We start from the raw sequence: 13,936 nt of genomic DNA on the forward strand, positions 1-13,936 counted from the left end.
TATTAAATAAATACCTAAACAAAGACACTTTTCGATAGGAGTATGGCATGATAGAAATCTATTTAGATGTTGAAACTAAAGACTTTTTAAGCCTATTTTTAAAAAACAAGTTCTCAATTGAAATTACATACATATATAGTCTTATAATGCATCTAAGGCTTTCAGTAACTGTTCTAATCAATCAGACAGTTATGGTTAAGAGAACTTTCAGCTACTAAGATCTAGTATAGATTTTTCTACACAATCTTTTAGAGTGGTAGAAAACAAAGCTGAAAAATAAACAAGGGAATCTAGAATAGATTTTTTAACAAAATTTAGGCAAATAAAAACAAATTCGTTAAATGAAAACGTTCCTTTTGCAATAGAAAAGTTTCTGCTCATTTCCTGTTCAAGTCTTACGATCTGTTAACGAAATGTACTCAAACCACTGTGCGTTTGCAGTTTTAAGTTCTTAATTCTGTGACTGGCATCAGTGTATATACATATGTATGTATACATAGTGTATCTTCTGTCCTCAACCTTTGCTCTAAACTTCTTTCATTCACTCCCTTCATTCTGCCCAGTCCTGTGATGCCTTCAGTCGTGTGTTCACTGTTTAAAATGATGTATGGCAACAATTTTGACAAATGTACAAAAATGAGTCATGAGTTCGTAGTCGTTCAAACAAAACGCGGTAGTCGTTCTCGTTCTCGTTGATGCTTTTGCTTCTGGTCGTAGTTGTATTTGCTGTTGACTTTAACATGTACTCGCCTTTTATTTTTGAGGGCGGGGGGGGAAATTCATCCTTAATACAAATAAGCAAGAGAAGCGAAGATGAAGCTGTTTACACATGTTTCGTCAAATCGAGGGGAAAGACATTACAGTCATTTATCTTATGTCAAATGACTTACCTTAGCTTTGGTTAGGTTTAATCAAAACTATAGAATTCATCGATACAAAATGTGGAAAAAAATCTAGTAGTTATTTGGCTTGTGTCAGGAAAATATCACTAAATTTTCTATTTATTCCTAGGTCTCACGTAGGCCTGTTTAAAGCGTCTGGAATAACGAGAACCAGACTTTCTCTCACAAAAAAATAAACAAAAAAAAAAAAAAAAAAAAAGGTTTGAGGATAAACGTAACGTGAAGAGTTCAGTTGATAGTGGTAGGGCGGTGCTAACAAAATTATGGCAAGTCGCTTTAACTTTGATGACGGCAAAAACCAGCAACGAGATCGCAATTATACCCATGATAATGGACGTGATGGACGAGATGGCCGGGATAACTATCGTGATAGCCGTGATAATAACAGAGAGAGCCGAGACAATCGGGATCGTGGCAATTGCGATCAGCGAGACCAACGAGAGTTCAGGGACTTTCGTAATCGCGATTGCCAGCGCCAGGTGCCCACTGATCCTCCCTTTATTGCCTATGTCGGCAATCTCCCCAAGGGCCTTGTCCAGGGCGATGTAATGAAAATCTTCTCGGACTTTGAAGTCAAGAATGTCCGTTTGATCAAAGATCGGGAGACAGATGAGTTTAAGGGTTATGGTTATGTAGAATTTGAGACTTTGGCCCAGCTAAAGCGGGCCCTGTCGTGCAATGGTCGCATTAAGTTGGACAATTATTCGGCGCCATTGCGCATTGATATAGCCGATCATCGTCGGCAGACGGGTGCAGGACCAAATGGGGCAGGTGCATCTGGCGGTGGCTCAACTAATGGTGCCAGTGGTTATTACCAGAGACGTAATTATCGTCGCGATGATAGTGTCGGCTCGCATCAGTATCGTCGCAGAGACAATGAGCCCATACGCAATTCGAATGGTCAGCCATTGTCGAATAGTAGCCCCACCCATAGCAGCATGTCCCTGGGCAGTACTGGACATTCTCGTGGCAATTACAATGGCAATCGTAGAGATGGCAGTCAAAATCGCAATTACAACAATGGCGATGGTTATCAACCCAATGGAGGTCACCGCATGCGCAACCAGAGCGTCAACGGCTCAGGGACGTCACTGGAGCCTGCATCCAATCACGGCCTGGTGGGTAGCTCTTCCAATAGCAACTTTCAACGTCATCGCAATTTCAATTTCAATTGGTAAGAGTAAAATTCATTAGTGATTTCCTCTACAATCTATTAACTTTGTAGGTACAATAACAACCACAACAACAACTCTGGATCCGATGGCCGACGTAATTACAATCAGAACAATAATAATAATGCCAACTATTCAAATTTCGTACAAAATCGCAATCGTGATCGTCGCGGACATTACAATCCCAACTCGGGCTATGGCAGCGGCAGTTGCGAAAAGAGCGCCAATCCATCATCAAAACACAAGTTGGGTCAACCTGATGATGATGATCGACCCAAACTAGTCCTAAAGCCACGTACAGTAACCGATCCCATCAATGCCATAGCCGATACCAAGCAAGCAGCCAGCATTTTTGGCAAGGCCAAGCCTCGCGATGAACGCGAAATATCGCCCCTATCCTCGCCCCACGGGGAAAAGGAACAAATTGCTGTAGCTCAGGTACCAGATGTCAAAAGCAGTGATTAAAGCTACCGCCACCGAAACCATCGTTTAACCATGCCGTTATGACAGCACGCCGTTTTAGAAGAATATTATTACAAAGAGAACACAGAGAGAGAGACGCGAATTCTTTTCCAAAAAACACATACATCAAAAATGCGAAAGTTACTTAGGCGTCATTACCATTCGATCATACAGGGGGGGGACACTCAACGACCAAACAAAAGGAAAAGGCTTTTCATTTATTATAAAGAAATTTCGGCATGAATTATTGACAAAAAAAAACTTGGGGAAACTCTAATTTCAATTGTGTGAGCTATTTCAGAAAATAGTGAATTTACTTAATAAATACAAAAACAAGCGTACAACTATTTGGATTTTTGTGAAAAAAGGAATTGGAACAAATAATCATTGCAGAAACGAGTTAGATTTGTCTATTTCCCTAACAATCCGCATCTTTTACAAAGTATCCTCTACATATCCTTACAAAGTTTCTACATATCTGAGTTTTCTTGAAAAAGTTTTTGGATCGTCCACCTGATCCTATTTTAGACTAAAATGAATAATCTATAATTTATTGGCCACCAGATCCTATCCTTATTAAAACATTATGCGTAAAAAATACATTTCATTTCGCTAATGAATTCCTTCAAGCTCTTCCTTTTCCTTTAAATGAATTATTAAGTTCCTGACTATTAACCTAATATTAAAAACATTTCGAACTTGCTATAACTAATTTATGGTTAACATTACTTATACCCGAGCCATCTGGTAAATTAGAAGTTAATAAATTTTTATTGAGCAACAAAGAAGAATAAAGGAATTTATTTATAAGCAATTTCGTTGATGTCCTTAGAATAGGTACATAATTTTTTCAACTTCTCTGGCTAATTAGCCAGACTTTGTTCCCAGGCACAACCTATTTCAAAATTCGGTTTAAAGTCTTTGGTCTTTTGGTCATAAATCTGCAAAAGTTAATGCGCAGTGACAAGAGAGAGAGAAAGAGAAAAAACAAAAATTGATCTCACAACAGACGCAAGGATGATGATGGCACACCTCTGAAAGGACATTCGCGGCATTAACTAGTCAACTCGAACTAATTGAATTGAATGCGATTAAAGAATTTCACGCCGAAATAAAGATGTTGCTAGCCAACATCTAGGCGGTAGGACACGACAAGGCACTTGTCCTGCTATTTATGGGCCAAAGATTTACGAGCCACAACAAGGCACTTGGCGTTGGCGTTGGGTTCGTTTCTGGTTTGGGTTTTGCTTCTTCACCAAATTGGCTTAATTTCTTTTTAATTTGCTTCCGCTGTTTTGGGTACCAACACAGGAAAAAAAAAAAAGAAAAAGTGGAAGAAAAATTCAATTTGAAAAAGTGGCCACCCCGCGACTCTGACCCGGACATGGACACGTATACATGAGGTGGGCATGGGGATTCTCTTTCCATAAATGGGAAATCTCTATGCCCATACTCTGTTCGGCAGAGCCAATTTACGCACGAACATTTTTTCAATTTACGTCGCACAAACCGCAGTTGACCCCCACCACCTTTTGTCCCCTCCCCACTCACTCTCGCTCGTTGGGCAGTTGCACTTTATAGAAATCCCGCGTAAAATTCACGGCATTAAAGGACTTTTCTTTGCCTTTTCTTTCATTTTCTTTTTATTTCTTTTGAAGTTCGCCCACTGATGCTAAGTTTTATTTGCCTTTTTTTTTTGCCTTTCCTCGTCTTTTTTTTTTTTTTGTTGTCCTTCTTCTCTATTTTTCCCGTTAATGTGTCACACGCACTTTATAAGCAATTGTTGTTGGCGGATGGCGTCTGGAAAAGTTGACGGCAATGTCGACGCCCATGGCGCAATTATTATGATTATTAGGTACAGCTGCACTTTGGCCAGAAAACCGGACTCAGATCCGGATCCGTACCCTCCTGGAGGGCGGTTACCACTTCTAAGCAAAATTGTAATTTACCTCAGACGCGGAGGAAACTCGACAAAGTCTCGGCATCTCAAGTGTTTGTTGTTGTTCATTAGGGTGGACTCTCTCTCGCTCTCTCTTGTCCTGGACGCTGTGCAGCGCCTTGGGGGTCACGCGTTAATAATCGCGCTGAATGACTTCATAATGAAAATATTAAAGGTGTTTTTTGTTGTGCGGCACTTAGCCGGCGGCCAGGATACATTACTTTGGCCGGCAGGAGTCGACAATGTTGTTGGCACAAAAGCGCAAAGTTTATGTTTATGTCATGGCTAAAAGGAGTGGAATGGGTGATGGCAAGTGGGCGAAGTTCGACGAGGTTGGAGAAAGCTCGAGGTAAAATATAATTTAATAATAATGCTCGTTTTTTTCATTTTTTCCTTCTTGTGTTCATTTTTTCATTAAATATAAGTGCAAGGGCAAATGACGAGGCCAGTGGCAAGTTGAAATGAGCTAAGTGAAGTATTGGAAATAGAAGAAGAAAGAGCAGAAAGAGAATGGCAAAATCAAAATATACAATATGTGGGTCAAAAATATTAACTCAAGGGTTTACAATGTTAATTGAGTTAATTTAAAATGGTATCAAAATACAAAACAATTGCAATTTATTTAAACAAGGACTAACTGTTGACTTAGAAACGAGCTGTGTAAGATCCCAAATATACATATACCCATCTTGAGAGCACCTGCCATTTTGTCTTAATATCTTCATAATGTGAGTAAAAAGTCTTAAAAAAGTTACATTGAATTTGATATCAAAAACAATAAGCAATGCATTTAAAGCTGAATCTGTCTGTAAAGGACTTATTCTTGGAAGAAAGCTAGGAAACCATTTTCTAGGAGGAGATAGAAATTTACCCAAGGGGATAGAGAAGTCCATAACGATACAAACAACCAAAATAAGCAATTAAACATATTTTTTCTTTTCTAAAACAATAATACTAATCAATAGCGAATAGGTTTTGATGTAGTTTGTTCAATAAATGTCTTAAACGACTTATTTCTATCCTGTTTCCTTTGGAAGGAGGAACGTATCAAGAGGTGCAAGTGTATGTGAATCGCATTCAAAGGCATTACAAATACTTTAATTAAATGCACCTATTCATATTCCACATTTAATAATAATTCCCCATTTGCCTTGCTTATTGGAAAGAAGGAAAGTAAGCTAAGGATCGATTCCACGTTAATCGGAATTCCTATTATGACTATAGTAGAGTTTAGTATAGTAAGTACATACTAAACTATTAAGTATTTTGTTACCTACTTTCATTTATTGGTATGTTGAATATAACTTATATATTTAGTTATCGTTCAGACCCATCCAAACCATTATCTCCATTTTCTTTTCGCATATCAATAATATCTTTAGTTATTGTTGTTGTTTTTAATAAGTTCACCCTATGCTCGATTCAGTTAAAGTCTTCGACGGGCGTACTCAACATATGCGGCAACAATTTTATGTCAAGCTCATAAATAAAATCGTTTGCCTCTTCATGTACATATATTTGTTAGTCAAAACGTTCTGGTGCGGTGACATTATTAAGAGTCCGTTTCTTTATGAGTTGTTGGTACGACATACATACACTCAGGCACTGGCACTCGAGTTATTGACAAGTTTATGTGCTTAATCCTTCCATAAAGCGAACCATTAAAATGCCAACAAAAGGTACTTTATATGAAAATTGTTTCCCGGCTCTGCTCTATGCCATGGAGCAGAGTTTTATCGCCAAACTCATCGTTCATATTTCAATGAACGCACCGAAATTTGAATTCTCCTCTTAAACTCATTTCACGATGAGTGTGAGTAAATGAGTACGGGTATGAGTGTTTAAGACAATCAAGCATTGTGGGCGTGTCGAATGGCACACGATACACCACGAAAGGCAGCTGCCAGTCTCCGGCTCCATCTTATTGTCAGGAAATCATTTGAACATCTTTCATGTTTCGTGTGAGGGGCCAGTTTTTGGTATGCTCGGGTATTTTTATTACCATTACCCCTCGTGTGCCATTTCATGCATAATATTGAAAAACTAGTCTCTATCTCTCTCGCTTTCTCACTTTGTCCTATTTAGCTCCCTCATCTGGATACTTATGGCCATCAAAACAAGAGTTAGCGAGTCGTGGAGCTGTTATTTACAGCAAAACTCACGAATTTGTAATAAAAATGTTTTGCACTGCCAAACGTGTGGCAAGTGCAAATAAGTGTGAGAGAGAGAAGAAGACAAAGCCATTGAATTGAAATGATGGGCATTCATTTATTTTTAAGAATTTTTTTTTATACCTTGCAACCGATGAAATGGTGGCAAGGGTGCATAGCTTCATTTTAATATTTGAAGCTTGGTAAAAATAGGTAAATTGAAATTTAGAGAACACAATCAGGCAAGAGCAGGGGAAAGGAACAACAAATTTGCTCAAGTTAAGCTGGAAACGGCAGCAGAATCAATCCCATATCTTCTTTATATAATCAATTGAGACTTAGAGTGACTACTTACAAACCAGAGGACAAATATGAGCTATTAGAATAACATTCACAAGGTATTCCACAGTCGAGTAGATAAGTTCAAGTTAATAATCAGAGAACTTCAACAAATATTACTTGATTTTTGCCATGTGACTTGGCCCCCATCTGAAGTTTTCACATGTGTTTTCAACTCTTCGGCGCCGAAACAAAAGCTAAGTTTACACAGAATTGCCCCTTTTTTTGTTTTTGAAACCCCAAAATCTTTAAAGATTCGGCAACGGCCATATTTAAGCGATTTCACATTTCTTAATGATTTTGACAGCTGAATGATGTTGCATTTTGGTTTTGAGCGGGGGCTGTATTCGGTTGTGGCACATTTTTGGGGAAATAATTTTTACACAATTTGCGTCAAGTGGCGGTCTTTAGTTAATGTCAGTCAACAGACAGGCCGAGAAAATGTACAACCAGCAGATGTTGCCAAGCCAAGCCATCGTCTGATGCGTTCTCTTTCTGGCTCGATGGGATTAATTAGGTCTGGAATGGCAAACTATGTATAACAAAGACTTCATTAATGGCAACCTGATCTCAGGGTTGACGAGAGCAAAAGCAAGAGCAAGAGGGGGAGAGCAGTGCTTTTAATTTTCATCCTAATACATCATAATGCGTCAGAGCTGAGACTGAAGTCAACACCCTGTAGTAGCCAAAAGGTGATGCGGTCGTGCGTGTGTGTGATAAGTCCTGGAAAACACAAAAATACACGTACTAAATTTTCACAACAGTTGGCTTGGTGTACCTTCAGTCCACCACCCTCTCTAGTGCTAAAATCAAGCCGACTGAATGTCGGATGGTGGTGGTGGTGGCGGTGGTGCGTCAAGGTGAAAGCCGCTTAAGGTACACCAATGCAACCCCGTCCTATCGAGAGGAAGAAGGCATTGTTAGAGCTCAACATGTGCGCGATTGGATTAAGTGGCGAACGTCGACAATTCAAGGACAATCAATGGCACAGCATGCAGAAGCATGGACACGACGTCACCTTCTGTCCAATTTGAAGTTAGACCGCGTAAGAGAAATCCATTAAGGTGACCGTTTTATTTGCCACATTAGCAACAATGAGGGTTAAATGCCAGTATTTAGACATCTGCCTGAATTTTCCTCTACACTTTCATTCATTCATTCGATGATAGTTTAGAATGTTGCATTTTTATGGCTTACTTAACAGAAGTGTTAATTGATTTGGCCAAATGGGGTTTTAAATTTATAAATCCTAACCAGTGAAGCGTAAACTTCAAATGGCCATTTACATACGTTACAATATCTACTTGTATACATAGATACTCGTGTGTATGCTAATCTTGGCAAAGGATATTAACATCTGCCATACGACAACAAGCAAACGCCCACGTGCTGCCAGGAATTTCAGGAATTTTCCAATCAATTTTAATTGGCACGCTGAACATCAATAAGACGCCAAGACACAAGAACCAAAAAGGAAAGGAAACGAACAAGAAAAAGAAAAAATCAAACATTCCAAAATATTTGTGCATAATTTTAATTAGAACATTTTTCTATTTTGCGCAATTTATCTTGTGTGTTAGGCTAAGTGTGCCAAGTGTGTGTGTGCGAGTGTGTGTGGATATTTATTTTTAAATGCGTGTGGCAAGTGTCACACATCCTAACTCTAACTGGCAATGAGTGTCAAGTCATTGCAATAAATTATTTTCAACGAGCATATCGAAGACGCTCTTGTCTTCTCTTACCCCTCCTAACCTTCCCTCACTCTTGCTCAATCTCATTGCTGGGTGCGGGTGTTTTTGTTGCATTTCTGGTATTTGAAACATTTTTACGAGCATCATTCGGGGATTTGCCCTATCTCGTTGAGCTATGACTCCTATGTATGTATGTAGGTATTGGGATTTATGTTCAGCTGTCAGATAAATCTTTTGCCTAGCCAGTGAAGCGGCTAGCCAATCAAACTTGCTGCAGCAGCAGCTCATTTAAATGGCTCTCAGGACTTTGAGTCCGCAGACAACAAACTCATTTAAGTTTTTCGTTAGCCTAGCGAGCGCAAGAGATAGGTAAAAAGGATAAGGTCGAAAGTTCTAACAAAAATTTGCGCTAAGGGATTCTGTGTGCGGACAGTGCCAACTTTCTGTGGGCTTAATTGCCAAGTGTCCTTGGACAAAAGTGCAAAGGGAGCCTTAATTGCTGCCCACCACACGGACACGGACACAAGGACGTACAGTGGGATGGAAATAGACGCCCCCTTCCTATCTACCTACCACGTTGTGCCATTCTACTTGTGTCTTCTACTGCCCAAGCTCAAATGTTTAATTGCCATTTAGTCCTTTTTAATGGACTCCAACTGTAAGGTCCTGGACATTGTCAATTGGTATGGTTGGAACTAGGGAGGCAAAAATGGACAGTAGTGACATTGGTCCCGTTCATTAATGGCCATGTCTAGATTTCCGTTTACCTCCTTTTCGCTCTCTGCCTGTCAATACATTATCTCTCCGGACTCTCCAACTATGTACATCCGAGTCTCAAAATAAACTTGCAAATGCTAGCATTTTAATAGTCCAAGAGTGTGTAAGTCTGTATGTGTGTGTGTGTGTGTGTGTGTGTGATTGTGTGGCAACAACATTTTTGACTTAATATGCTCTGGCTTGGACTACGTTATCTGGCCATCGTGTGTACGGCCTTTGGGGGCATTCTCAGCTCGTTTATGTGTTGCATAAATTTTTGGGCCAAATTGTTTTGTTGTTGTTTCATCCGATAAGACGTTGTCGATAGCATGACAATTAGCCAGAACTACATTTAATAAATTACTTTTCCATCTGCCAGGGGTAACATTAATTGTTTCTTTTTGGGTTTTGTGTTGAAAATCAAAAGTACACTATTCGATTGCAGATATGAGACAATCTTTCTTCATTATAGTTTCATTTATATGAAAAAGAAAAACCTTTTCGATTCATAACCAACAAGTTTAGAAAGACATACATATAGAGGGGTGTGTGGAAGGGAGGGAGGGAAGCGGGGAAATTGTAAGCAGTAGGAAATGGAAATTGCATGCTCCCCAAAGAAGATTACATGCCCCGCGGCAATTATTTTACGATGCACAAAGGTATTGTTAAAAGGCACCAACGAAGAGAGGAAGCAAAAGAAAAGGCAAAACATGAGCCAGAGATGGAGATGGAGATGGAGCTGAAGCTGGCACTGTACAAACATCGCCAGAGACCCAGCAAACTGAGTCGATCCGTCGAGATGTAGCCAAAACAGAGGCAAAGCCAAATATGTTGAAATGCGGCCAGGATAGGGCGAAGGATGCTTGCCACAGTTCAATATGCAGCGGCAGGCAATATTAAAATATCTTAAGGATATTATGTTATTACGCACACATTACACAGACACACAGCAACCAGGAGAGCAGAGGAGGCGAAGGGGAAGGGCAACTTCACTCAAATGAGATAATTCCCTGTAAAATAATAATAAAATAAGCAACCTTCCCTTTTCTCCTTCTCATCCACCTTCTCCTCTTCAGAGTAAACGTTCGGTTTTTATGATTTTCATATTTTTGCAACCCCGCCATACACCCCTCGCAGACTCCTTCCTCCATCCATGTTTCGTGCCCATTTAAGTGCTTTTCAATATGAGTAAAATGCATTAAAGGTATCTTTCCCTATCTTTTCGACTTTCGTCCACATTGTTTTGCCCGCTGGCTAGGACACACACAGCTAAACAGTGGAGAATTGGTAACCACCTCCCCCACACACCACACCACACCGCACCACCAAACATGGTCTTCTCAGCACACAATTTAAGGGATTTTCATCTTAAAAAACGAAAGCAACAAAACACAATCAGCTTCGGGTATAGCAAGTAACAAATTTGTTGAATCAGCAAAGCACAAAAAAGGCAAAGGCAAAGAATATCTTAAACAGAAATTTGCCGCGCAAATGGAAGACAATTTTTAGTTTTGATCTAAATGCGTCAATAAATTTTAACACTTTCAGTCGACCAAAGTAGCAGGACAGGCGACAGAAACAAAAGTCATTTGGGATTTGTAATAAAATAAAACAAAGAACAAGGCAAACGTTCTCAAATACCCATTCAATTGAGTATCAATTGGGTATATTAGCACTACACTTGATTAGTTTACTGAACTATTAGATTACTAATTATTAGATATTTATATAAATAAATGAGATATATCTGTTTAGATTTCGACCTTTATATGAGAAATTTATTATTTGGATACCTAAAGAAACTAATTTTTAAGTTTTTCTGGACTTAAAACAGAAGAATATATATCTACTTATATTTAAATATTTAACATATCTAATTTAAGTTTAAATAAATGTATTAACTTTAAAAAAGGATATACTAAGCACTGTATTTCATTGCTCGACAAACTAATGGGTAACTGCAAGTCGTTTTCTGTTTCTTTTTACTTGATTTTGCCACCTCAGCGTTTTTTTTTTCTTCTATGATTTTTTGTGTGTTCTTTGCTTTTCTTAGCCTTATCAATGGGTTCATTTTAAAATCAACGCCTAGTCCTAGTCAATGACTTGGTTTTGCCTTGGTTCCCTTAACCAAAGTTTTTCATTTCATTTATGGCTGAGAATGAGGGCCGAAAACTTATCGCCTGATGTGCATCTGAAAGGCCATTTCCACAAAACAAAGCAAAAAAAAAACGACAGAGAAAATCCAACACTCGATGTGGTGAGGGTTTCTGTTTTTTTTTTTGGATGTTTCATATGTACTTTCTGCTAAGTAAAGCATCAGTGAAGAGTTCACAGATTGCCATAGGCAAACACATTTTGCACTGTCCTTCTTGCTCCTGAAACTCGAACTCTCCCTCAGTTGCTTTCGGTCGGCAGCACAAAATTTATCGCTCCTGATAAAGGTTAATAAATTAATTAGAATTATTGAAATGCGTTATTCGAGTTGCATCCGGCTCACTCGATGTGTGGTGTCTGTTACGTCGTCCAAAATGCAAACACAGTCCATGGACATGTGGACCATGGGCCATGGACTATGGCCATTGTGCGCTGATTTGTGTTGCATACTTTGTGGCATGCACAGGACCGCACAGGACACGAACGACAACCAACAATAGGACAGTAGTCAGGACACTCTGGTCACTTTTGAATTAGTTTGTTTGAACCTCTCTCTCTCTCTCTCTCTCTCTCTCTCTCTCGCTCTCAACTCGCTCTTTCCCTATATCTCTGTTATCTCAAGTTGTAGATTTTCGAAATTTTGTAGTCATTTTTGGGGCACGCCTCGCAATTTGCATTTGCATTTTGTGCGACACTTTTATCAATTAAATTTACGTACGCACCACGCATAAACTGACGCAGTAAAAATATTGTGAAAATTGATTTATGAACGCTGTCTACAAATTTTGCTTTAAACTTACATTACTAGGTCCTTTTTTTTAAGAATTGAATTTTCCTTTGAAGCTTTTCTTTTCCACCTTTTTTTCTAGACACGAAAACTTTTAGCGTCTTTCGTTTTTTTTAATTTTTTTCTTCTTTTTAATGGTATTAAAAAGTTTTTGCTCGCTTTTAGCACAAAAAAAAAAAACGGACAAAGTTCTCATACTCTAAATGGCGGTAAGGTGCCTTTTTTATTGGCCGCCAGTGTCCAGACGTGTTTGGCCCGCAGGAATTTTTGGCTCAAGGTGCCATGAAAGAAGCAGAATACAAGAGACAGAGAAGAAAAAAAAAAAATTAAATAAAACTTTTTTTTAGCACACAAATGTTTTGCTGCTAATTGAAAATATCTGTTGGGTTCAATTAGACGACGGCGACTCTTTGTTGCACCGGGCGGCGGCTTAAGCGGCTGACTGACCACGCCTCCAAATCAATTTGGCCAACTTTTGGTTGAAAACTTTGCAAGACGGCTACATAAAAAAAAATCGCTGATTTTAGCACGTTTTTTTCGCTGTGTGTGTGTGAAGGACTTTTCAGCTTGTTGAGGTTTTTGGCTCGAGGAAGAGAACTTGTAAATCCAATAGCTGAGATCGATGTCGATTGTTAGCGAAAATTAAAAGTTTTCACTGCATATAAATGAAGTTAAACTTCACCTGCAGCTACAAAAACGCATCTCAATCGAATTGTGGGTAAGACAGATAAAGTCGATAAGAAGAAGAAAAAAATCACAAGTTTTAAATTGAAGAACTTTCAGTGAACTAATTTCAACAATAATACGAAAATAAGTTTAACATTCTTTAATGCATAAAATTAAACTTTGTTGTCTATTTTAAGTCAACAGGTGAGAAAGAAAAAGAAAAATAAAAAATAATATTGAATAAATATATATTTAATATATCAAAAAGTAGTCAAAACATAAAGTCAGGGATCAAAGCCTAGTTAAGACTTAGCCGTGTTAATAAGCTGATAATTATCAGTTATATTGCGATCTGTGATTTATATCCTTAAGGGGCTAAACCATCGGCGGGTACACGAGGCGTATGGATAATCGCAGAGTGGGAGCCTCGAAATATCCAAATTTTCTTAGACACAAGCCCCCAACGAAAATTCTTAACTTTTCTAAACTGATATCGAAACTTTTATTGATCGAAAACCTTTCGAAAAAAAGTGTCTGGAGGGGGAAATGAGGGATTAATGAGGGATATTCAAAAAGGATTTCATTCTAACTTTCTTAAGGTTTTAAGATGAAGAAGATTGGTTTTATAAGCTTTTAAAATCTTTCTTAAGAGTGCAGGATTAAACTTTGTGCCTATTAAACTTTATTTTATACCTATACTAATTAGGCAAATTAACCTTTTCTTAAAGAATACTAACGAATTTGCTACAATTAAAGAGATTTTGTCTCAAATAATGTTGAAATGAATTAATATTGTTTATTGTTTCGCTTTGCCAAGCGAGAGACTCTAAATTCCTGCATCCAAAATCATTAAGAATCGGAGGACCACACACACACAAGTCTGAACAAATTTGATCTCAATTAAAGTTGAATGAGTTG

At 38.5% G+C, this 13,936-nt stretch overlaps 2 protein-coding genes across 4 annotated transcripts in view; one reads left to right on the forward strand and one right to left on the reverse strand.

The window, feature by feature from the left end:
• PH4alphaPV (prolyl-4-hydroxylase-alpha PV) overlaps window positions 1–13,936 on the reverse strand; it is a 161,451-nt gene that overhangs the window by 93,813 nt on the left and 53,702 nt on the right. The gene's annotated exons all lie outside the window — the stretch shown is intronic.
• eIF4H2 (eukaryotic translation initiation factor 4H2) lies at window positions 942–2,880 on the forward strand. Its single transcript, XM_068296945.1, has 2 exons — window positions 942–2,076; window positions 2,128–2,880. Exons 1-2 carry the CDS (start codon window positions 1,166–1,168, stop codon window positions 2,537–2,539), a joined length of 1,323 nt encoding a protein of 440 aa, XP_068153046.1. The 5' UTR covers window positions 942–1,165; the 3' UTR covers window positions 2,540–2,880.

Source organism: Drosophila tropicalis, unplaced genomic scaffold (assembly GCF_018151085.1).
Source record: "Drosophila tropicalis isolate 14030-0801.00 unplaced genomic scaffold, ASM1815108v1 contig_859, whole genome shotgun sequence".
Taxonomy (NCBI): Eukaryota; Metazoa; Arthropoda; class Insecta; order Diptera; family Drosophilidae; genus Drosophila; species Drosophila tropicalis.

Bases quoted from the DNA above. Each gene is read 5' to 3' on its own strand.
- eIF4H2 (XM_068296945.1), top strand. From the start codon at position 1,166: ATGGCAAGTCGCTTTAACTTTGATGACGGCAAAAACCAGCAACGAGAT. The intron at 2,077-2,127 runs GTAAGAGTAAAA...TTAACTTTGTAG, and splicing joins CGCAATTTCAATTTCAATTG to GTACAATAACAACCACAACA.